Raw genomic sequence first — 26,757 nt, forward strand, 5'->3', positions numbered from 1 at the left:
CAAACTTTTTTAACAAATCAAAAACTGAAATATTGGGCGTGCAAAATTATTCAGCCCCTTTACTTTCAGTGCAGCAAACTCTCTCCAGAAGTTCAGTGAGGATCTCTGAATGATCCAATGTTGGCCTAAATGACTAATGATGATAAATACAATACACCTGTGTGTAATCAAGTCTCCGTATAAATGCACCTACACTGTGATAGTCTCAGAGGTCCGTTAAAAGCGCAGAGAGCATCATGAAGAACAATGAACACACCAGGCAGGTCCGAGATACTGTTGTGAAGAAGTTTAAAGCCGGATTTGGATACAAAAAGATTTCCCAAGCTTTAAACATCCCAAGGAGCACTGTGCAAGTGATAATATTGAAATGGAAGGAGTATCAGACCACTGCAAATCTACCAAGACCTGGCCGTCCCTCTAAACTTTCAGCTCATACAAGGAGAAGACTGATCAGAGATGCAGCCAAGAGGCCCATGATCACTCTGGATGAACTGCAGAGATCTACAGCTGAGGTGGGAGACTCTGTCCATAGGACAACAATCAGTCGTATATTGCACAAATCTGGCAAGAAGAAAGCCATTTCTTAAAGATATCCATAAAAAGTGTGGTTTAAAGTTTGCCACAAGCCACCTGGGAGACACACCAAACATGTGGAAGAAGGTGCTCTGGTCAGATGAAACCAAAATTGAACTTTTTGGCAACAATGCAAAACGTTATGTTTGGCGTAAAAGCAACACAGCTCATCACCCTGAACACACCATCCCCACTGTCAAACATGGTGGTGGCAGCATCATGGTTTGGGCCTGCTTTTCTTCAGCAGGGACAGGGAAGATGGTTAAAATTGATGGGAAGATGGATGGAGCCAAATACAGGACCATTCTGGAAGAAAACCTGATGGAGTCTGCAAAAGACCTGAGACTGGGACGGAGAATTGTCTTCCAACAAGACAATGATCCAAAACATAAAGCAAAATCTACAATGGAATGGTTAAAAAATAAACATATCCAGGTGTTAGAATGGCCAAGTCAAAGTCCAGACCTGAATCCAATCGAGAATCTGTGGAAAGAACTGAAAACTGCTATTCACAAATGCTCTCCATCCAACCTCACTGAGCTCGAGCTGTTTTGCAAGGAGGAATGGGAAAAAATTTCAGTCTCTTGATGTGCAAAACTGATGTGCAAGACATACCCCAAGCGACTTAGAGCTGTAATCGCAGCAAAAGGTGGCGCTACAAAGTATTAACTTAAGGGGGCTGAATAATTTTGCACACCCAATTTTTCAGTTTTTGATTTGTTAAAAAAGTTTGAAATATCCAATAAATGTCGTTCCACTTCATGATTGTGTGCCACTTGTTGTTGATTCTTCACAAAAAAATACAGTTTTATATCTTTATGTTTGAAGCCTGAAATGTGGCAAAAGGTTGCAAAGTTCAAGGGGGCCGAATACTTTCGCAAGGCACTGTAGTTACTGTGTTTTGCCTTTGTAGGGCAGTACAGTTAAAAAAGGTATTGTTTATATTATCTTGTAGCATCTCCTTACTCAGCTTTTCTTGCACAAATGTCCTCGTCTGCCCCTGCAATACACTGGATGGAAATTCAGGCTGTGGTGCCAATCAGATCAGTTTCCAGAGACATTTAGTGGATTATGTCCATTTCCTGCCAACAGCCCACCCAACACAACACAACACAACACAACACAACACAACACAACACACACACACAAAAAACACATACGCATGCAGACTTACATACTGTATGTGATCAAGCCCCCCCTCCCCACACACACACAGACAAAAATCCCCAATCCCCCATCCCAATTGGAGTGGCAGCTGTCAAAATGCGTCACCATCAGGCATGGTGGGTTACAGGGAATCAGTGTGTAGCTGACAACACAGCCAGACTGGTTTAGTGCAGGCTAAAAAAAGTATCCCTCTCCCAATAAATAACCTACTGTACATAGACATACACATCGTTCATAGCAGGGGATGTGTTGTCTTCTGAAAAGAGAACAAGATAAATTGCATGGAAGAACTCCATGCTAAGATGGATTTTTGTTTGAAGGATTGTTTTCTTCTCTGGGAGTATAATCACTCCAGTATGTCTGTTTCTTTCTCCTGCAGTTATGTGGCCTTGCTGCCAAATGGTGGTCAGGTTGGAGTTGACATCAGTGGGTTATTACTGACACCCCTCCCGCTGAGACTCGATGACCCTCTGTACAGGGGCACATGGGGAAAGACCCACACCACAGGGGGAGGGTGTCGGTGACCACCACAGGCCACCACAGTCACTGTTTACTATGGGGCTGAACTATGCAGTGCAGCCAGCGCAAGAACTGACTCCCAACACACAACATGTGTACGAACTATACCAGTGTGCATACAGTCAACAAAGATAATCCTCTCCATCTCAGTGTAAACACAAGGGAACTATGCCAACGAATCAGTTGGATGGGCATTTGATTTCCATACGTGGGCACGTTTTTTAATTTTTCTAAACAGGACATTTTTTTAAAGGATGTTACAGTAAAGACCATAAGCGGCATCTGAGTTTCAAGTTTGGGGAAGCTTACAAGCTTACATACATTTATACTGATCTGAATGCCAGGTAAGAGTTCCATATGTGCATTTTTGTGGAACTGTCATTTCATGAATACATTTTTTTTGTTTTTCAAAATCATTGTCAGGCGTTTAATCATAAAAATCTGAACTAAAATGATACAATTCTAAAAGTAACAATTAAACTAAAGGAGAGCACCAGCCTCTGCCATATGGACACTGATAAACTGTGATCCGTTGGCGGCTAATGAAATGAGTGCATGGAACTCCGAGATAGCTGATGATGCATTGGCCTATAGGCTAAGTAAAATACATACAGTACATTCGGAAAGTATTCAGACCTTTTACAAATTTTGTTAGGTTACAGCCTTATTCTAAATTAATGACATTGTTTCCCCCCTCTGTTTAATCTAGATACAATAACCCATAATGACAAAGCAAAAATATCACGTTTACATAAGTATTCAGACCCTTTACTCAGTACTTTGTTGAATCACCTTTGGCAGCGATTACAGCATTGAGTCTTCTTGGGTATCACGCTACAAGCTTGACGCACCTGTATTTGGGGAGTTTCTCCCATTCTTCTCTGCAGATAGAAGAGCAGGTAGCCTAGTGGTTAGAGTGTTGGACTTGTAACCGAAAGGTCGCAAGATCGAATCCCTGTGCTGACAAGGTAAAAACAATCTGTCATTCTGCCTCTGAACAAGGCACTACCCACTGTTCATAGGCTTTCACTGAAAATAAGAATTTGTTCTAAATAAATAAAGGTTAAAAAAATGATCCTCTCAAGCTCTGTCTAGTTGGATGGGTTCTGGCCACTCAAGGACATTCAGAGTCTTATCCTGAAGCCATTTCTGTGTTGTCTTGGCTGTGTGCTTAGGGTTGTTGTCCTGTGGGAAGGTGAACATTTGCCCCAGTCTGAGGTCCTGTATGCTCTGGAGCAGGTTTTCATTGAGGAACTCTCTGTACTTTGCCCTGTTTATCTTTCCCTAGAGCCTGACTAGTCTCCAAGTCCTTGCTGCTGAAAAACATCCCCACAGCATGATTCTGCCACCACCATGCTTCACCGTAGGGATGGTGCCAGGTTTCCGAATGCACTGTAGGTCTAAAGCCAACAATTAAAAACAGAAAATATCCTGATACAGTCATGTACTTTCAATCACATTCATCTATCTCTCTTCTCTGCCTCCCTTTTAATCTGTCTTGATTTGAGCTATCACTAGTAAAGTGCAACATTGTATCAAATCAATCAACTGGGTGTGGCCCAAAGCTGTAGCTAGCGAACTTGTAACATTGTAACTAGCCTATTTCGGGCCCTCAGTTTCCAGCGCCAGTGAGCTCAGGACCGAAAGCTATTTTTGAGTAAGGGAAAAAACATCAGGTACTTTATTTTAAGGCATTTCCACTGGATATATGGGATCATCAGATCATGATGTTTTGCTCTTTCACACTGAGGCTTGGTGATTATCAAGGCCGGTGAGGAACTATTGTAATTCGCAACGGATGTTAAAAAACATACTCCACTGACTTAGGCTACTGTGTGAGGTGAAGAAAAATGACTGAGTAGCTCAGGTTATAAGTGGTGGATGTGGTGAGTTAAGACAAACAGAAATCAGACATCCCCAGATGGGCATTTTCCTACATTTGCGCGCAGCAGGTCCTCAGGTACTTCTATGCATGCTCACACGCAGTTCTCCCTCAACATTATCAGAACAGATACACCAGATTTATGCTCATTGTTCACATGGACCACTCCAAACAAAAGACAATGAAGAAATGATATACAAATTTTACATTGCCGTGTATTTTACCAATAAAATAGTCAGACGGTGAAGTGGACATTCTCTGTATTCATATCCTGAAAGAAAGACATTATCTCACTACAATACATTTTTATAGAAAATTAGACAAGATGTTGCTACCTTGGAAAGAAAGGACAACACCAGTCCATTTGTGGAAAAATCACCCTGATTAATTCTTTAGTCATATTCCTGTTTACCTATTTACTTATTGCCCTGCCTACACCTAATGACTTGCTTTTTAAAAATGTATGTGCCTATTTGGGTAGGAACTATATCTTGTGGAAGGATGAAGTAGTATGAATACATTTTTTTTAAATGAAAATATGTCAATCATTATGTCAATCAACGGTAAGCTGTTGTATAAGACTGATAATGGAGGATATATTGGCACGATTTGCTGGCCCGAGACGTATGATTAAATATTAAAGCATTGGACCTCTCACTAAAGGCTTCAGTCATACATAAACTAGATTTAAAATCAAACTGGTTCTCTAGCAGATTAGTACAACCTCTCACTTTCGGTTATTTCAAAATGAAATCTCCAAAATACTGCTATTTTTAAAACAAGCCATAGAAAGCTGGTTGCAATTTCAATTTAATCCACCAGAAAAGACAGAACAAATATTAGAAAAAATATATATTTCCGTTATAAAAACTATATAACTAATTGATAAAAATGTATATATAAAAAAAAGATTATATAAAAAATAGGACTGGAATGCCACACATGCAGTTAACAAATATATATAGAAATGTCTGCTCTATCCAAAATTATAACCAACTAATTGCATCATTACTGCAAAAATGGAGGAGGCTAGTGGAAAGGGGAGAAGGTAAGGAACTTGTCTGTCGGCCCTGCATTAAAATTGTGATAAATAAAAGTATACCAGTTTCATTTAAGGACCAAAAAATGTATAGCTGCACCATACAGGTTGCAAAATAGTTTGGAGGAGATTTCTGATGTACTGATACACAAAATGTTTTAAAATGTAAATTATTATACAGAATTATTGCAACCAATAGAATGTTAAATATATTAGATTACTTGTTTTGGTACTGCCCATACTGTGTGTAGCTTGTTTTTGGTCGCAGGTTTGGGAATGGCTGAAAAATCTCACTTAAATTAATTTTAAATTCAGTCTAACACAACAAAATGTTGAAAAAGTCAAGGGGCGTGAATACTTTCTGAAGGCACTGTAGCTCTCTGCGTTTGATATTTGAAACAATCCACAGCAAATTATTTAAAGAAGCTTGTGATCCTCTGTGGCTAAGTCATTCTCTCTGGTGAAGTGCTTTGATTTTTTTTATTTAGGAGTAATGATATAATACTGGCAAAACATACATTTATTTTAGGTAAAGCCAGCATCTGAACAGTGCACTGTGCAGTTGACAAGCTTAGGTCTTTCCTTTCCAATTCGCAAAAGACTGCTTGAAACCAGAGAACTGTATATAATGAAGAGATGCTCATGTCTCCGCCCTAACAATGGGAGTCGTTGTCCCAAAGGCGAGAATGCAGTTGACAAGCTCAGGTCTGCATATTAAGCCCATAGCCACGCACAGAGGTTATTCTGGACAGATTTTGGCAAGAGTGAGCCTCTTTCGCTTCGTCTCTTCCTCTCTGCTTAAACTCTCTCACCGGAGAAAACATTGGAGCGAGTGAAACAGCGCCACTCTGTCTTACTATATGTAGCCCATGTATCTGATGCTGTCTGGTCAAAAAGAGTATGGCATCAGATACATGGGCTACACATACAGAGACAGAGGGGCAAATGTTTCGCTCGCTCGGATGCTTTATCTGAGATTGATGCGTCTGTCTGTCGGCATGCGTCTCTGTCAAATAAATTATAAATATTTCTATATTTTACTTGGATGGGCAAGGAGGTAAGGTAGGGTGGGCCAAGCCCCCTAAGGCCCGCCCATAATGCCGGCCCTGTATGCCAGAGCATATATTTTTATTCTTAGAAGAGAGAGGGAGTTCAAAGTTAATGCTAGCCTTCTCTGTGTACTGTATTATCCACCAATCACTGGAGCTAATTAGAGGCATTATCTCTGGTCAGATGATGTTTACAGAGCAGTATACAAATCTTTGATGAAGCCTTATGGCTACTTTGGCCACAGATCAGTAAAACAAGCACAGTTTGTCATAAAGCCACAGTTATTCTGAGAGAGAGAGTTAAAGTGCACACAAAGCTGGACCAGCTGTGTCCCATTGCCTCGAGACAATATTAAAGTGCCAGGGAAGTTTAATCTTATCAATCGAGTGATACCTAATAGAAAAATTGTTATCACAGAGTTAGATTGAGACAATTTGGCATACCAATTGAAAAAAGTGTATGATTAATCTGTACTGTCTGAGGAATGTTCATGGTCGGTTGTTTTGAGTCAAAGGAAACAAAGATCTGACCCTCAACAGTGAAACTCTTCGAGGCACTTTATTTTCCCTAATGTCATAAAAACTACTTGGACCCATAAAACAACTTTTATACGCCCTTAGTACACTCTAAATGTAACCCCTAGGATCTCTGCCAATTTTCTGAAAATGAGGTTTCAATACACCAACAAGTAAACTAATTACATATGTTCTAATATGGACATATTATATAACAGATTATATTGTCAATGGCTTACGAACATATATATTTTATTTCCTGTCTGTGTCTGACATACACTGAGTGTACAAAACATTAAGGACACCTGCTCTTTCCATGATATAGACTGACCAGGTGAATCCAGGTGAAAGCTATGATTCCTTAATGATATCACTTGTAAAATCTACTTTAATCAGTGTAGATTAAGGGGAGGAGACTGGTTAAAGAAGGATTGTTAAGGCTTGAGACAATTGAGACTTGGATTGTGTATGTGTGCCATTCAGATGGTGAGTGGGTAAAACAAAATATTTAAGTGCATTTGAATGTGGTATGGAAGTAGGAGGTTTGTGTCAAGAACTGCAACGCTGCTGGGATTTTCACGCTCAACAGTTTCCCTTGTATATCAAGAAGGCTCCACCACCCAAGGGGGTGAGCAACTAAATATTAGGAAGGTGTTCTTAATGTATTGAAATATAGAAGTTGACCACTATTGATCAGATCATCAAAGACACAAAGTCAGTAAGATCTCAGAGAGACTCACACTGACAGCAGCACTCTTGGCAATAGACATCCTGCGTTGTATTAAACCATACTTTGATTTACGAGGAAACAATTGAATCAGCAGTGTAGAGTGCACTCTGCCCCTGCCTCTCGTCTTCATCACTAATCCATCACTACTCAGAAAGCTACAGAGTTCACTAATTAAACAAGCACTTGAGCTCATTTCCCCTATATCAAGGGTGTTTAAACAAAAAAAAGAGACACTGTTTATCAAATGGATGTCAAAAGGATACTGGATACCTGATCCAACATACTGTACATGTGTGGCTGTGACACCTCTTACACATTCAGTGTGCACACGTTTTGATAAATGTGGCCCATTTACTTGTGAAACCACATAAATCGTTATTTTGGAACAAGACTAAAGAACATGAGAAAAATATACTGACTACTTTCAAGGATAGTTGAAAATGTAATCGGTTTGTATCAAAACTGCAAGCCTTTTTTTTTTCATGGGTCATTCACGTTGGGTTGGATAGACATTAGTGAGACTGGACATTATGGTGTCATTGATGTTCTAATGCTAGATCTCTGAGAGGATAGGACAATAGCAGAGTACCTTCCCCAGCCAGCCACCAGTGATTGTCTAAAGACATACCATGTGGATTAGAGGGTTAAAGAAAAGCAGCCGTGGGCCTGTGGAGTCAGTTGAAGTCGATTATGTGCTGGTGTTAGGATGTCAGAACCAATGGGCCCGGCTCAGCGATGTGTAACAGAACAAATCAGGCCTGCTTGACTGGAGCTGACCCCTCTGCCACTGAGTTTTAGTGTTATTGCAACTGACCGGATCTGACAGAAACGATTTTGCCTCAGAAAATTCAGAAACGCCACTGCGTTTAGAGTCGCGCTGAGCAGGGAGAGCTAGGCTAGTAATGGCTGCACTTAAACACAATGGGTCAAAAAGATATCAAGGCTGCTGAGGCATTCCTGACCAAGGACTACTTGATAAGGCTTTTATTCAACACACATTATATTCCGACGACCTTAAGAAAATGTTTATGGGGGGCCATGGGAGGTTAATGTGAGCTGTAATGATTTCAGGCTCAGCAGGATAATCAATTCAGTGGTACTAGACAGGTCTCTTTCAGAAAGTTACATGCTCCACAGCAAATATTTTATATAAGCTTTAATTCCAAGTAAAAGGCACAAGTAAGTACAGTACCTCTTCTATATGTTGCATACTATGGAACGTTAAGCCCATGGAAATTACAATTGTTTGATTTTATCTCAGCATTGCAATACCCATTTCTAAATGGTAGATTTAGGAAAAGCCTCATTGCATTTAAATGCCTTGTGAGTCCTTTGTATTCCATGTCAGGACTGTATTAAAGGGATACTTTGGGATTTTGGCAAGGATGGCCCTTATCTTCTTCCCCAGTGTCAGAGTTTTATGTATTTACCAAGAAGGAAGTTAGAGATAGTTTCGTGAGCCAATGCTAGCTAGCGTTAGCGCAATGACTGGAAGTGTATGGGGTATCTGCTAACATGGATACCCATAGACATCCAGTCATCCAGTCAACTCTAGTACTTAGTTCAAACTGCACTCAGTCATAAAAAATGTTATCCACAAGTTCATCGGACTCTGGGGAAGTAGTTCAAAAATCCCAAATTATCCCTTTAAACTATGAACAATAAATGAACAATTATGTTGTAATTTGTAAGCATAAATAAAATGTTTATAGATGGTGTAAAATACGATACAGTAAGGTAAAATGCCAGATACTCACATGTGATGAAGTAGTTGATGTTCTTTTTGAACTCCAGGCCCATGTAGTTTGGACTGAACTCCTGAAACTTGATGGTGAATTTGATGTCCTTCTCAGGTTTATTGCAGTTGACCAACACATTGGGGTCCATGACCGTGCTGCACTGGTCTGCCTGGTCCTTCTTCACCAGGTACAGTTTGTAAAACTCATATGGCCGCCCCATGTCTGCCTTTGGGCAGATAATGTCCAGCTTGTCCCCTATCTCTGGGTAGATCACCAAGCCCTTCCCATACTGAAATCTGAAACAGACAAAATAAGACAGAGAAATATTAGAATATTTCAAATATTCTAATAACCATACATGCAACGTTTGGGCATGCATCACATTAATTGCGTAAGTGTGTAATAACACTGTAAAATGCCATTAGTCTCTTCACACAAGTGTTTTTTCTTCTGTGTCTGGCTGAACAGCGACTAAGGGGGCATTCACACCGACTAAGGGGGCATTCACACCAAATTGGTTTGGAGTGTTTTTTCTGAACTCTGGTGCATTAATCCCCCAAGTTCGGTTCATTTGGACTGGTCTACGCACTAAACAAAGTGGTTCGTTCAAAAAGGGTGGTCTCGGTCTGATTCAATTCATATAGTGGTGGTGTGGTTCTTTGCAGGTGAGAACGCAGTCCAGACCAAACACAGGAAAAAAGAACCAGAGTTGCGTAGTCATATTAGTTTGTTAAGTGCGAGCATAATTTGATATCTTTGAAACATTGTGAGAGTTGATGGATTTAGGAGCACATCCAATGCAGAAAAGTGATGCTTTATAATAATCATGGATGGATTTAACATGAACATTTTTGTCCATAAAATGAATGACTTGCATGGGCACGTGGTTTTGTTTAGGAATTTTAGTTTGTTTGACATTTGGAAATGTGAAACCAAACGGGCCAAGTGAAAGAAATACAAATAATCAAACTATTCTAACCGATTTGAACTATAGCTCAAAAACTGTGTGAAAACGCCCAAATATAGAGTAGATTGTTTGTTATTTCACTTCACTAAAAGCCGGTGCAAAATAAATCATGAGTGAATTCGTTGCAAGGAACAGGTTAAGGGAAGCAGGGGCGGGTATTTACAACATCAAACACACAGATAACAACCGAGAGCCCAAGCAGTTATACGGTAAACACATGCATTAATTTACATTAATTCCCTTTGATTTAAAACACTGTAAACAAAGCAAACATACAGCACATTGCCAGGGTAGATGTCAATAGGAAATCAGTATGACAGAGGGCTGCAGGGGTCCTGACTGAGCGTAATCTGCGCCCGGCGAGGGAGAGTATAGATAAACACATAGCACTGTGATGGTCAGATGGCATGCATGCCTTATCGAGATGCTCCATGCCTTATCTTTCACATTCATTTTGATATCTTCTCTCTAACTCAAAGAGACAGACACTGCTGAATTCTATTTGAGGATTTGGACCCGCTGATTGCCTTTGGTGTGTGATACTTTGAGTGGTTTCATTTCCTTTTTTCCTTCTTGATAAGAACCCTTAGGTCTGCCGACATGCTTAATCCGCACAATTCATTATAAAAGAAGAGCTGATGTAGGCAATATTTGATCTGGTACTGTAAGAAGTCAAACAAATCTGTGTTGAATGTATTTTTGTTCCGCTTAAAGTCTAAACAACCTTGTCCTAGTTACCAGAGTGACGTTGCTCAATTTGATAATGACGTATTCGGTTACGGTGGAGACGGAAAGGGACAATCTGATCCTTATTTACATTTGATTTGCATATACACTCTTCCAGACCAGTTTAAACATGGTTAAATTGACAAGAAAACAGCTTTCATGACTCATCTTAAGGCCCTGGTGGTTAGGAGGCTGACTAATACTCAACACACATACAATTAATCAACAGTCAGCATTGTCTGTCTGCCTGCTTTTATCTGTCTGTGAGAAACATTAGTTATGGTTTGCTATGGTATCTTAGACAAAAGTATGTGCCCTGGTTCCACTATGTCAATCCACTATGGCTCCTTTAGTGTCTTGTCTGCACCGACCCTGTTTCTCTACATGCTGTAATTAGGATCTCTCCCTCTCTCAATTCTTCGTTCTCTGGTTCTATGTGGGATTACAGCTCTTTGCCATGCATGATGGGACTCATGATTTGTGAAATAAAACGGGTGCCGTGTGCTCTCTAACAGTTTAGGAGTGATGATGATGCCTTATTATTCCCCATATGGTGCGGCAGGGTAGCCTAGTGGTTAGAGTGTTGGAGTGTTGGACTAGTGTTGGACAAATCCTTCTTTCTGCCCCTGAACAGGCAACTAACCTACTGTTCCTAGGCCGTCATTGAAAATAAGAATTTGTTCTTAACTGATTTGCCTAGTTAAATAAAGGTAATAACAAATATACTGAAGCAGAACTGGCATACTATTACCATACTGTACATAAAGACCAAGCAAAGTGCACAGTCTGGAGTCAGCACAGTTTGCCTGGCCCTGCGGTTAGCTTGGTGTTGTCTTTGTTTCTCAAACAGTGGGTCCTCTGTTTGGCTTCTCAAACTCGTTTGATTTGCCCTTATCCTCAGGCTTCTTCAGAGACTGATCAAATGTCTGGCTTTAGTTTTCATATAGTCTACAATGTGTTTCTGAGCCAAAGGAAATGCATTCTTCAACGTGTGTAGGCTACATAATGCAGCTCTGTTAGCTAACTTTCTCAAACTAAAGACTTTCACATGCTTCGGTTCGGTTGGCACCTAGCCGAGAACCCAACGAGTGTACTCGTATACTCCTTTAAAAGACCTTTGCTTGAGCAACAAAAACAAAGCGTCAATAGTACCGTTTGTACATCTTGAGACTCCGTAGCCGGTATACACTTCCTCAAAAGTCTAAAATAACTCAAGAAATCTGTCATTCATTTTTACGTTTTTGTCAAGGAGATCTTAGTCGTGCAATTTTACTCCTAACTTAGATGTTTGGTGCAGTATTTCTCAAGTGATTTTATTTTCTTTATGGAAATGATTCATCTCTTATTGAATGACAGCAAACACGTCATTATAGAATCCCTACTATTGACCAATCACCGGAGACCAAAACTAACAAAAACTGTTCTGAACTGTTTCGGATGGGAAGCATGCAGATGCCTTAACATTCAAACCTCCACAAAGCAGAAATGCTCTATCTTCTATAATCCTCTGTATTTGCGATCATGGTACCCTGAGAGGATAAGGTAAACGGCCATGGGCCAGCACAAAGTAATGCGGCTAACAAAGGGTTCACTGCATTTGCGGTAACCGTCAACTAGCAACATACTGCATAAAAAAATAAACCAAACCAACTGTATTTCAAACTAAAGTGACCAACACATAATTCATAGCTGTCTACAAAACCGACACTGATTGTCTCATTCTGTAGTCTCTAAGCAGTATCCCCTTCTTCAGTTCACTTTTATGGCTTCACACAAGCATCTCAAAATGGAGTACTTCAACAGAAAAATATGACAAAAACCATGTTAGATATCTCTCTATACACTGGCAGAGCAATTGCTGTTGATAGTTGGCCGACTCTGCATGGGCCAACAAAAATAGAGAATAGTACATGTACAAAAACACCAACAATAAATGTCCCAAACCTGACTAAATGAACAACAGAGTGTAGATGGCAGAGGAGGATATAACTCAAGGATAACTTTAAAACCACATAATACCATGTCTGCTGCTGCTCTGTGCTGATTAGGATGTCTCAGGTTTTGTGACTCTTCTTTTCCTGCCTATTATTACTATTATTAACCATTTTACAAGTAGATGTCCAAACAGATTCTCCATTCCCTTTGTACTGATCCAACAGGACTGCTGCTCAGAAGAGCTAAGAGGCCGAGCAAAGACTGTTCAGATTCAAGACTGAACACTGGAAATTACAGGTCATCTTCACGATTAAGGCTTTAAGCTCTGAATATCCTCCCACAACTCTAGTTTCCATAGGAAATGTGGTTTAAAGAGTGACAATTTAACATGGCAGGCCAGAGTTTATATTTTTATTCATCACTATTATTTTCAGGGACAGATATCAGCAGAGACCGTGGGGTGTTATGTGTGTTTTAAAGTGGAATGAATATGAATGAGATTGATTGGCATATTCATCAGGAGTGCTCAATGGTTGCCATTTCATTCAGTTTGCCCGTCATACAAATCCTTTCATGTCTTTTCAATGGTCATTTTTCATCAGAAGAAGACAGGTATTATTACAGCTCTCCACAGTCAGTGGGGTTTTAAAGTGCTGTTATCTGCACGTGCAGCGAGCACACCAGGATCCTTTTCAGTTTAGGATGCATGGTGATCCTCAAATAAAATGCATTATATAGAATATGGGTACATGCATGTTCAAATCACCATAATTCATTGTTACAACTTAGAGATGTTTTACTCAAGGTCTTAAAAAAAGGCAGAATCAAACAAGTAACTTACATTTGCATAAACGATCACAGACAATAGTGGGGGGAAAACAATGAATGGTCAGTCTCATTCTGGATAGTCATACAATGACAATAAGCAAAATAGCTATCAGCATAATAACATCTGCAACTATTGACTTGAAATTCAATTGTCAAGGTCTTCCAGGGCAGGGAAAAATAGCAATGTTGCACTGAGTGCATTTGTGAAAACAGATTAAAAAAAGATTGGATTTGATTTCAATATTGAACTAATCCTCCATGACCAGGTTGCCTCTCCTCCTGCTGTACGTTGCCACCCTGGGCCTGATGCTGCCTCCGCTTCGAGGCCCCTGAGATCCTGTTTAACATAATTAGGTACCAGGTCAACCCCTTATCACAGCCTCACATGCAAAATAAAATTAACTGGGGTCCAGCAGAGACACAATATGGTGACTGCTGCTCTCAATCTCAAGACACAGCCCCTCAAAGTCAATAATCTAATAAACATTAGAAAAACACCCAGTTTAGACCGTGGGGGAATTATTGCTTATAGATAAGCGGCTGCTAGATTAAGCCAGCTTCTGTTAACATTTTACGGCATAGTTATCTTAATGTTTGATCATTCTAAAAACATTGAGTGAGTGACAAGCTAAATTAACACTCCTTTAAGACAAACTTTGATTGTTCTCCTTGCTCTGAAATCAAAGCATAAAAATTAAGTCAATATTTTTGTTTGAATGTTAAATTGATGTTTTAGGAGTCAACATATTTGCATTAAAATATACTTCAAGGCTACAACCTCAGGCGGACATTTGGCTCCATTATGGTCAAACACTGAATCACAGACATTCAATCAGCCTGTCAATGAAGATGTCAACTTCTGTGAACCATCACTGATACATGCCTCTGGTTGAACAAACCAAGCAGACATCTAATCAAATAAAAACACAAATGTCCCAGTATCTTTCCCACTGCTAGCAAAACTACTTAATCAAATACGTGTCAAATATACCAGGTGCAAGGGGACAAACTCAAGCAATATGGGCAAAGTTGAAGAAGCAAACTGATCTCCATTGTCTGCGCTGCTCATTATCAAACTGTGGAAAGACTGAAAAATAGCCCTCCTTTGTTCTTCACTCATTTGGGCCTCCTACACACTTAGAGCCTAGGCAGTTCCATTCAGGCTTTGGAGGAGACAAGGCCTCATTCTCTCACCAATCGGATTTACAAGATGCACCATTAGGGCATAAACAAGTTGCCATGGAAACGTTATGGTTTTTGCACAATCTGTCCCTTTTCCTCTCCCTCCTTCCCCTCCATCCTCTCTGATTGAAAATGATTAAACAGTATACAGCTGTAGGGAGGGAAAATATGTTATCTTATTCAAAATTAAGGTAAAGACTTACATGTACTTTCGTCTGTGACTAAAATGTGAAGTCAATTTATTCAAAGCCAGGAAAATAATATAAAATGTAGGTTTGAAGTTAAATTGTATGCGATACAACCCCACCCACAGAGTGACAAATGATAAACTTCATAAGACCTTATCACAGCGTTCTGCTTTTCTCATTTTAACATGAAGCACCCAGGTTCTCTCTCTCTCTTTACCAATTAAAGAGCTACAATTCGTAGTCCATGCAAATGAAGTTTATTCATGCACATGCTCTCACAATGCTACTGAGCTCTTCTCACAGCCAAGGGGGAAAAGGAGCTCTCATAAGTGGCATCGCCACACTCTCCTCCCCCCTTCATACATTCCAAGGGGGAATTCAAGCACATGACTTGGCAGACCCCTCCATCCCACAATGCCTCTCTGCTGGAGGATTTAGGCTATCCAATGGAATATCTGAGAGCAGTGCAACTAGTCTGACACTCTAAAGCAGTCACCATTCATACAACACTCTCAATAGGCCTCGGGCTAGCTAGAAGGCAGGATACACTCTACATTCAAACATGCACTTTGCATACTTAGTTATTTAATATATAGATATAATGATCAGTACATTTGAGTTGAAGACAAAATTGACTATGCAAACTTGCTATTGACTACTTTTCTTTTGCAGTTGAAGGATGTTGGACTCTCTGAAAGAAACATTTCTTTATTTCACCATAAGTAGTTTTCCCCTAGTCCTATTTTCAATGTTGGCTAAAAATGGAGATTGGCAGGTATAGTTTTCCTTCATGCCTGCAAATCATTAACTAACAGAAAAACATCTTCTTGCTCTGACAGTAATTTGAGGGTAAGGGAACCACAGCCCAAATGAGCTGTTATGCAGAGAGGGAAGAAAAACAAATGCCTCAAAAAAGAAAATCAACATACATCAAATCTTAAAAACATTTCCTGCAAGTCTGTGATTGTGTTAAAATACTGAACAAAAATATAAACACAACATGTAAAGTGTTAGTCCTATGTTCCATGAGCTTATTTCTCTCAAATGTTGTGCACAAATTTATATACATCCCTGTTAGTGAGCATTTCTCCTTTGCCAAGTAATCCATCTACATGACAGGTGTGGCATTTCAAGAAGCTGAATAAACAGCACAATAATTACACAGGTTCACCTTGTGCTGGGGACAATAAAAGGCCACTCTAAAATGTGCAGTTTTGTAACACAAAACAATGCCACAGATGTCTAGACCAGCCACCCGGGCAGCTGATGAAATTGAGGAGTATTTTTGTCTGTAATAAAGCCCTTTTGTGGGGAAAAACTCATTCTGATTGGCTGGGCCTGGCTCCCCAGTGGGTGGGCCTGGCTCCTAAGTGGGCGGGCCTATGTCCTCCAAGGCCCACCCATGGCTGCGCCCCTGCCCAGTCGCATGAAATCCATAGATTAGAGCCTAATTTATTGATTTAAATTGACTGATTTCCTTCAATGAACTGTAACTCAGTAAAATGGTTGAAATTGTTGCATGTTGCGTTTATATTTTTGTTCGGTATATATTTCAGATATGGATGTTGCTTTCCTGTTCAAAAGACTGCATCTGAAACAGTTAGTACCGGTCAATAAATTATTACTGTAGCGTTATAAAAATGTTGTCATATTGTACAAATTTTCTGTTTGTTTTGCTTCAGGTTGATTCTGTTTGTACTTCATATAATTGCCAAGCGGAACATGTAAACAGAAATGTACAACCATTCATGGGGTACAGTATAAAAAGGCCTGTGATACCATTCACCCCTAAACCAATTCCTTGGTTAAGGTTGCTCAAATACAGACTGGTCATTGTTTAGAGGTCAGTGTGGAATAATGGCTTTTGTTTCAATTGACTATACTGTGGTTTACAGAGGCCCTCGTGCCACGTGCATCTCTAAAGTATCACAGCAATTTCAACGAACCAAGACATTTTGCCCTCAACAAGGATTTGTAAAGCAGATGGCCAGTTCGTGTCCAGTGGTGGAAAAGGTACCCAATTGTCATACTTGAGTAAAAGTAAAAAGGTACATTAATAGGGGCTCCCGAGTGGCGCAGCGGTCTAAGGCACTGCTTCTCAGAGCAAGAGGCGTCACTACAGTCCCTAGTTTAGAATTTCATAGGGCGGCACATAATTGGCCCAGCGTCGTCCGGGTTTGGCCGGGGTAGGCCATCATTGTAAATAAGAATTTGTTCTTAACTGACTTGCCTGGTAAAATAAATAGAAAATAACAAGCAAAAGTGAAAGTAAAACTTCAGTAAAAGTCTAAAAGTATCTGGGGTTTGAATGTATGTAAGTACAGTGGTGGAAAAGGTACTGAATTGTCATACTTGAGTAAAAAGTAAAAGCTATACATCAAATTCATTATATTAAGCAAACCAGATGGCACAAAGGTTCTTTTTTATATATTTTTCCCCAGATAGCCAGGGGCACACTCCAACCCTCAGCCATCATTTACAAACGCAGTATTTGTGTTTAGTGAGTCAGTGCGTGAATTGGACCATATTGCTGTCCTGCCTGAACATTTGAAATGTAACGAGCACTTTTGGGTGTCAAGGAAAATATATGTGAGTAAAAAGTTAGGAATGTTAGGAATGTCATGGAGTAAAAGTAGTCAGAAATATAAATTGTTAAGTACAGATACCCTCCAAAAATGACTTAAGTGCTACTTCAAGTTACAGAGGATCAGGCACAGAGGTGTCATGCCCATAGGGGGCACAGGGCTCCTTATGTTCTCCCGAGTGGCACAGCGGTGGCACAGCGGAGACACTGCATCTTAGAGCAAGAGGCGTCACTGCCGTCCCTGGTTCGAATCCAGGCTGCATCACATCTCGCTGTGATTGGGAGCACAATTGACCCAGTGTTGTCTGGGGTAGGCTGTCATTGTAAATAGAATTTCTTCTTAACTGACTTGCCTAGTTAAATAAAAAGAATAGGGGCACATGTCCTCTCAGACTTGGCCTGCAAAAGAAACATTGCCACTTAGCAATTGTATGAAGTTGGCTTTAGCTATCCCAGATAGGTTCCCAATCTACCAACCTTATAACTAGCTGTCAAGAAGCCATTTCAGGCTATCAATCCAGTTAGAGTAGCCAACTATCTTAGCTGACAAGGTTGGTAGACTAAATGTACTACATGTAAGCAAGCATTAACTGACTGTGAAGTGTCAATCTTTTACCCAGATTTTAGCAGAGATGCAGAGAAGCATATTTAGTTTCTTTAAACAAGAACCACCAGTCAGGAGGATATAGACATTTATTTTTTTTACATAGATTTATGCATAATTATTAAGGCTCTAGATTGCAGGAAAAGGCTGTTTCGGACCACACCCCAGCCATCCTCACGTATTTTGTGCCCCTCAGATTTTTTGGGGTGCATGATGCCCCTGATCAGGCACAGTTAAACAGCTAGAGGGCTGGTAATGTGTTATCATAAAGTTGCCATACCCTCACTGAAATGTTCAAATACATATCGAAGAAGGAAGGGTAAACCCTGGGGCAACAGATGCCCCCAACAGGCGGAGAGAGATAATCACCCTCCTTACTAAATTTGCTTTTACGTCTATTCTGGTCTCCAGTGCATGGAGCTGCCTGAAATTACAGTGATACAGTAATTGGCAACATGGCTGTGACTTTTCCAGATCAAGAGCCCAGTTTGGAGTGTATATAAGTTCTCGTGGGCTGAAGACTGACGCCCAAGGCCGGCTGTATGAATTATCGAATGATCCCAATTACCTTCAAGCAGGCTAAGGATTCTGCAAAAGGCCAGTGGCAGTATGAAGAGTTGTCACTGTGACTGGTGTTTGATTCAGTGTAGTAACACCCTCCTCCACATTGAACAGTGACCAATGGCTAAACCTAATAACTCAATGGACAATTATCAGTCACATCATAGAGGTGCACAGCAGACAAGTTGAATGCAGAGAAATCATATCTGTCTACTACACAGTGCTTAAACACATATAAACGTGTATAAAACACGCATACATATCCACGCTATAAACACTTGATATCAGACACAGAAGTAGAAAAGTACCTGCTGCATGACTAATTTAGACATTTCCTTTTCAACTGAAAATCTTTCCACACCTCCTTCTTGTCGTATGAGTAAATGTGTCCCAGCTTATGCTGTAAAATACAAACAAGATTTCTAAATGATCAATTCCACCTAGAAATGAGAGTGGGATTCACCACTTCAAACTCTTTTAAACAGCTATGCCACTCTGACCACAAGGGCCTCGTACCAAAAACTTTGTTTAAATAAAACAAATTCTGAGATGTGGAAATACTGACTTATCTACACTCTTAAATCTAGATACAAAAATGAGTACAGTAAATAAAATCTAGGTCCTTTCTAAGCAGGTTGGAGACAGAGGCAGTCCAGGGTCCTGAGAGACACGTTTTCAGTCCTGGAGGAAGCCCAACCCCAGATGGACTCTGATCTGCTGAGGAAACCGGCTACAGGCTGTAGACCCAGGGGGCCTAGTGGCAGCCCAGAAGACCAGGCCTGATCTGAACGGTGGCCAAAACACACTGAGTGATAGAAGAGCGCTCCATACCACAAGGTCCTCAGGATGCTCCTTAAATTCGTTTTTTTTTAGGCGTCTGTCTCTGACTGTGATATGTGCTTCTAATGAGGATATATCCGGGTGGCCTCATGGAGAAAGGGATGACATGATGAGACATGCTGTGTTATAATATGCAGGGGTAAACAGACTATTACCTGGGATCGGAGAGGAAGGTGACATCCATACCCTGCTACTCGATAAGAGGGGGAGATTTTATGTTCTGTATCAAAAGGGCTTTGACAACATTTCTCTGTGATGTGTTTCTGAGGCAGGTGCCCTGGATAACGTACCAGGAATATATTTGGCTGCATGGCACATGGAAATAAATATATCACACATTTACCACAGGAGACTACTAGCTAGCACTAGTTATGGACATACATTTGAATCAGAGGTATTTCCAGTATACGAAATGGTCAACCACTCAGTGTTTTTATTGTTTGGGTTTATGTATCTTTCTGTGATAGCAAAGAAGGAAAAACAAAAGACAACCTAATTTCAATATCCTCCAACACAGACCAATGCAAAACTAAAACCACCATAAAGATGTTCAGATAGTGCCTCCTCTGTTGTTGCATCCCTTCAAGGGTACTAGGAAAAGTGTATAGAAAGAAATCTATACAAATCAATGGGGCATATAAAAAGCACAACTTTTTAAACGTATTTTTAAAAGTTGCCTCAACACTGCTTACACATCTCGTGTTCTCTGCTTTTTTCTCAGTTTTGCCTTGGTTTGGGGAAGGTAATTAGCTACTTTGAGTCCAGCAAGGCAGCATAATTTGTCTAGCTCACGCCCGGCAGCACAGAAGCAAGTCATTGCTGATAATAAGTCTGAAGAACGCATTTGACCTTAGGACTGTTCCCATATGCAAAAGCATGGCAACAGTAGCTCAGGACAAAACCTGACAGGCAGGCAAGATTCATAATGCAACTGAACAAACTTATAAGGGGTATAATGTTTTTTTTAAACATTTGTAACAGTGTTCAATATTTATCTTTCTTTGCTAGGAAATGGACCATCACAACTGTTGTTCAAGCCTCAATTGGACAAGCAAAGCATTCCTGGGGCAGGTTCCCCAGATACGTTCATGACTTTTGCCCACATTCCCATCGCTTTGGTTAGGAGGAGAGAATGCCACAGGTCAGAGGAATGAGACGATGAGGCTGGCTCCTTTCTTCCCCCTTCAGGTTTGACATGGAATACGTGATTGGCAGCTCTCTTTACCTTCCCCCAGTCAGAAAAATATCTCAATAATACAATCTGACTCCGACCAGTCCACTGCCAACAAGTACATATGATTCTAAATAAGAACTTTCTCCAAATTATTTTGAGGTAATACATTAGCAATGTACATACAGCTTTAAGATGTATTTGTCAACAAATATGATTCATAGTATTTCCAAATGTTACCCTCGCTACATTTCCTATCTGAGAGACTGCAGTCTTGCTTGAGGCGAAAACAAACCTTTCAGTGGATGTAGAATATTGCTCACTGACATTCCCAGGCAGCATTTGATGTGAGTGAGGGTGATCTGAATTCAGCGGGAATTTTCATAACTGTACTGTTACAGGAAGGACTTAAATCAGTGGTTTTAAGTACTTCAGTAAAAATACTTTAAAGTACTACTTAAGTATACTGAGCAAAAATGTAAATGCAACATGTAAAGTGTTGGTCCCATGTTCAATGAGCTGAAATAACAGATCCCAGAAATGTTTCATACGCACAAAAAGCTTATTTTAAAAAATACATTTGTTTCCAAAATTGTTAGTGAGCATTTATCCTTTTCCAAGATAATCCATCCACCTGACAGGTGTGGCATATTAAGAAACGAATTAAACAGCAGTATCATTACATAGGTGCACCTTGTGCTTGGGACAATAAAAGTCCACTCTAAAATGTGCAGTTTGTCACACAATGCAACAGATGTCTCAAGTTTTGAGGGAGTGTGCAATTGGCATGCTGACTGCATGTCCACCCGAGGTGTTGCCAGAGAATTACATTTTAATTTCTCTACCATAAGCCACATCCAAAGTCAAAGTTGTGAACAGAATGCCCCACGGTGGTGGTGGGTTTATGGTATGGGCAGACATAAGCTACGTACAATGAACACAATTTAATTTTATAGATGGCATTTTATATGCACAGAGATACCGTGACAACGAGATCCTGAGGTCCATTGTCGTGCCATTCATCCGCCACCATCACCTCATGTTTCAGTATGATAATGCACAGCCACATGTCGCAGGGATCTGTACACAATTATTGGAAGCTGACAGTGTCCCCAGTTCGTCCATGGCTTGCATACACACCAGACATGTCACGCATTGAGCATGTTTGGGATGCTCTGGATCAACGTGTATGACAGCATGATCAGGTTCCCGCCAATATCCAGCAACTTTACACAGCCATTGAAGATGAGTGGGACAACATTCCACTGGCCACAACCAACAGCCTTATCAACCCCATGTGAAGGAGATGTCGCACTACATAAGGAAATGATGGTCACACCAGATATTGACTGGTTATCTGATCCACGCCCCTACATTTTTTTCAAGATATCTGTATCCAACAGATGCATATCTGTATTCCCAGTCATGTGAAATCCATAGAGTAGAGCCTAATGAATTGATTTCAATTGACTGATTTCCTTATATGAACTGTAAATATACTATTTATATTTTTTACAACTAACTTTTACTCCACTAGATTCCTAAAGAAGCGATATGTACTTTTTACCCACATACAGTTTCCCTGACACCCAAAAGTACTTGTTACATTTCGAGTGCTTAGCAATTCTCGCACTTATCAAGAGCACATCCCTGGTCATCCATACTTTCGCTGATCTGGTGGACTCACTAAACACAAATGCTTTGTTTGTGCCGTCTGGTTTGATAAGGAATGTGAAATTATTTCTACTTTATTTGTACTTACAGTGGGGCGAAAAAGTATTTAGTCAGCCACCAATTGTGCACGTTCTCCCACTTAGAAAGATGAGAGAGGCCTGTAATTTTCATCATAGGTACACTTCAACTATGACAGACAAAATGAGGAAAAACATCCAGAGAATCACATTGTAGGATTTTTAATGAATTTATTTGCAAATGGAAAATAAGTGGATAATAAGTATTTGGTCAATAACAAAAGTGTATCTCAATACTTTATATATGTTATATACCCTTTGTGGGCAATGACAGAGGTCAAACGTTTTCTGTAGGTCTTCACATGGTTTTCACACACTGTTGCTGGTATTTTGGCCCATTCCTCCATGCAGATCTCCTCTAGAGCAGTGATGTTTTGGGGCTGTTGCTGGGCAACACGGACTTTCAACTCCCTCCAAAGCTTTTCTATGGGGTTGAGATCTGGAGACTGGCTAGGCCACTCCAGGACCTTGAAATGCTTCTTACGAAGCCACTCCTTCGTTGCCCAGGCGGTGTGTTTGGGATCATTGTCATGCTGAAAGACCCAGCCAAGTTTCATCTTCAATGCCCTTGCTGATGGAAGGAGGTTTTCACTCAAAATCTCACGATACATGGCCCCATTTATTCTTCGTTTACACGGATCAGTCGTCCTGGTCCCTTTGCAGAAAAACACCCCCAAAGCATGATGTTTCCACCCCCATGCTTCACAGTATGTATGGTGTTCTTTGGATGCATCTCAGCATTCTTTGTCCTCCAAACACGACGAGTTGAGTTTTTACCAAAAAGTTGTATTTTGGTTTCATCTGACCATATGACATTCTCCCAATCTTCTTCTGGATCATCCAAATGCTCTCTAGCAAACTTCCAACGGGCCTGGACATGTACTGGCTTAAGCAGGGGGACACGTCTGGCACTGCAGGATTTGAGTCCCTGGCGGCGTAGTGTGTTACTGATGGTAGGCTTTGTTACTTTGGTCCCAGCTCTCTGCAGGTCATTCACTAGGTCCCACCGCGTGGTTCTGGGATTTTTGCTCACCGTTCTTGTGATGATTTTGACCCCACGGGGTGAGATCTTGCGTGGAGCCCCAGATCAAGGGAGATTATCAGTGGTCTTGTATGTCTTCCATTTCCTAATAATTGCTCCCACAGTTGATTTTTTCAAACCAAGCTGCTTACCTATTGCAGATTCAGTCTTCCCAGCCTGGTGCAGGTCTACCATTTTGTTTCTGGTGTCCCTTGACAGCTCTTTGGTCTTGGCCATAGTGGTGTTTGGAGTGTGACTGTTTGAGGTTGTGGACAGGTGTCTTTTATACTGATAACAAGTTCAAACAGGTGCCATTAATACAGGTAACGAGTGGAGGACAGAGGAGCCTCTTAAAGAAGAAGTTACATGTCTGTGAGAGCCAGAAGTCTTGCTTGTTTGTAGGTGACCAAATACTTATTTTCCACCATAATTTGCAAATAAATTCATAAAAATCCTTCAATGTGATTTTCTGGATTTTTTTTCTTATTTTGTCTGTCATAGTTGAAGTGTACCTATGATGAAAATTCTCTCTCATCTTTTTAAGTGGGAGAACTTGCACAATTGGAGGCTGACTAAGTACTTTTTTGCCCCACTGTAAGTATATTTACTTTTGATACGTAAGTATACTTCAAACCAAATACTTAGACTTTTACTAGTATTTTACTGGGTGACTGTCACTTTTACTTTAGTCATTTTCAAGTAAGGAAACTTTACATTTACTCAAGTATGAAAATGAGGTACTTTTCCCACCACTTGGACTTAATGAGGATCTGGCACCGTGTTGGTGTTGCTGATCAGGTTACACACAGAACTGATTACCCTCTGCCCAAAAAACAGCAAATAAACAGGTTTTACTTGGCAAACTAGAAGAATGGATAACCTGAGTAGCCTGAGAGACCCATGTCAATGATTATAATATAAATTCCATTAAGGTGAATTTAAAAAAAGTCCCTAGCCTTGGATTTAAGACAGACGGGTAATGTTATCAATTGATTTGCTGAATGAGCTGCATTGGCATGAATGATGTCTTCTATCCTATAAGAGGCATCTGTAGCACTAATTCACCATTAGAGAAGCCAGAACTAAATCATTTGGCAGTAATAGCTGATATTGAAGCTGCCGACTGTGACTAGTCTGCCTAGCTAACACCTCTTCCAGGAAGAAAAAAAACTTGGTAGGCTCACAAAACACCTGGTTCAGTGCAAGTTGAAACATCTATGACACAACAGCCATTTGATTGTCAAGGCCTGTCTCAGGAACATGGAAAGACTGCAATAAAACCATATAAAGCACAGATCATTTTCTATAGGAGCATTACACCACTTTACATGTTGAGCCCTGCACAACCGAAAAGTAATATCTAATGTGTTTAACCAAAACTCACCAAATGCACACATAACATCAAAGTAAGTACATGTCTTGGCCTGACCAGATTTGTGTCTGATGGCCCTCTCATCCCCATATTAACTACCAAACCAAAGAGACTCCTTTCAGAGTCAAGCCAGGGATGAGAAAAGAACATGGGGGTAATTGTACACAAGGGAACAAAAAGGAGCCCAGCCTGTCATTGGGAAAGACAACTCAATCTCATATTGGTTACTTGAGAGTAACACAATGTAACAATTCCACTGTGGGGATCACAGTCAACTTACGTATGTATTTTTGATTAGAGGGCATAGCTTGTGATCATATCAACATCTAAAATGGACCCTCTTTGTATCACACTGCTGGTCTGTCTTGTATAACCAGGTGACATCTATATAAATGCAAATAGGATCTCCACCCAACACGTGGGAACATTCTGTTCACTGTCAAGAGGAAACAAGGTTAAAACGTTAAAACAACTTATTGACGACCTTTTCAGCACTTTGTGTGATTCTTTGTCACACTGGTTGTGAACAAGTTAGACCCCAAAGCAATGACATACATTTGCTGTCTATCTGCCTATTAACAGTGATACACAGGAGGGACTTTACAGAAACAGCCGACCACAGAACAATGTTATTAATAAGGGGGGATAATTGTATATTATTTGACACAATGTAATCTCAATCTCCTCAACACACTCAATGGAAAGGTCAGCCAGTAAACAAAAATATAGGTTAACAGTGAGACTAGACAGATGTGTATGGAACATACTACATTTGCTAATGCACCATTTCATTTGAATAGGTAATTAGAAAAAGGCAAATCTCTCTTGTGAAACTAGAGTTTCAACATTAGCTGACAGGAGTCAGAAGAAACAGGAGCAGTCTAAACAAAGCTGTTGTGATAGGGTTGGAACAGGTCTGCTTTAGTGCCTGGGGTGTGTATTACAGCTCTGGTCTGACAGACAGAAAGTTGACAGTCCTGTTCTTTCCTTGTTGTTTCAGTAGGGTTGTTCCCTTTTTAATTATAGTCTTCTCAAGAAACAATTTGTTTTTGTTTTTGAGGAACAGCTGGCTAATAGCTTAAGACAGCAGGGGGAAAGACACGCTATTAGTGAAGCTATATTATCACCATTAGTACCATCTGCAACAGATACTGGGCCTTAATCTCACTGAGATCGGCCACATTGACACCGGAGCCTTCCTCTACCCAACAAGTCTTCCCTTTTGTGGAGACAGCTGCAACCTTGCCTTGCAATGGGACTGTGGACACGCACTTCTAGCACCTGACCAGAACACGGATACAAAGTGATAACTGTGCTTAAGCAGACAATGCCAAATGCAGAAGACCACCACAGCCATAATGTCCGATCACAAAGCAAGTTCTATTTGGCTTCCTCCCAGGAATGTCTTAATGAAATATTGCATAAGACTAGTTAATCCTCTTTATTAAGATGTAGAAATTAAACTCATATGTGATATTTTCTACATGTTTGATTCTTGGAGATTTGATTCTTCCCTGGTTCTGCTTTCAACACACAGAGAACAAGAAATGTATTAAAAATCCTGAAAATACTTTTTGTGTGCTAAGCCAGGCTATTTTACAAACCTCGCTCCGAGGGGGTAAATGCTGACACACTATAATAGCACTTGTCACGCAGCTGGCAATCTTAATACCAGCACAATGTATCAGAGGACTGCTGTTTTCTGAGCTTCTTCCTACCCTCTTCTTTCAGCAGACAATTCAGTCCGACTAAATTTGGGAACATTGGAATCATTGCACAGCAGCTCCCCTAATATGGCAGAGAGAATTCTGAT

At 40.4% G+C, this 26,757-nt stretch overlaps 1 protein-coding gene across 1 annotated transcript in view; it reads right to left on the bottom strand.

Moving 5' to 3' along the window:
• Nucleotides 1-26,757, bottom strand: part of LOC118390269 (ephrin-B1-like) — a 79,056-nt gene that overhangs the window by 31,773 nt on the left and 20,526 nt on the right. Inside the window, exon 2 of the mRNA XM_035780660.2 lies at nucleotides 9,233-9,510. Within this exon, the coding sequence (XP_035636553.1) occupies nucleotides 9,233-9,510 (278 nt within the window). The remainder of the gene's footprint in view (nucleotides 1-9,232; nucleotides 9,511-26,757) is intronic.

Source organism: Oncorhynchus keta, chromosome 11 (assembly GCF_023373465.1).
Source record: "Oncorhynchus keta strain PuntledgeMale-10-30-2019 chromosome 11, Oket_V2, whole genome shotgun sequence".
In the NCBI taxonomy this organism is placed as follows: Eukaryota; Metazoa; Chordata; class Actinopteri; order Salmoniformes; family Salmonidae; genus Oncorhynchus; species Oncorhynchus keta.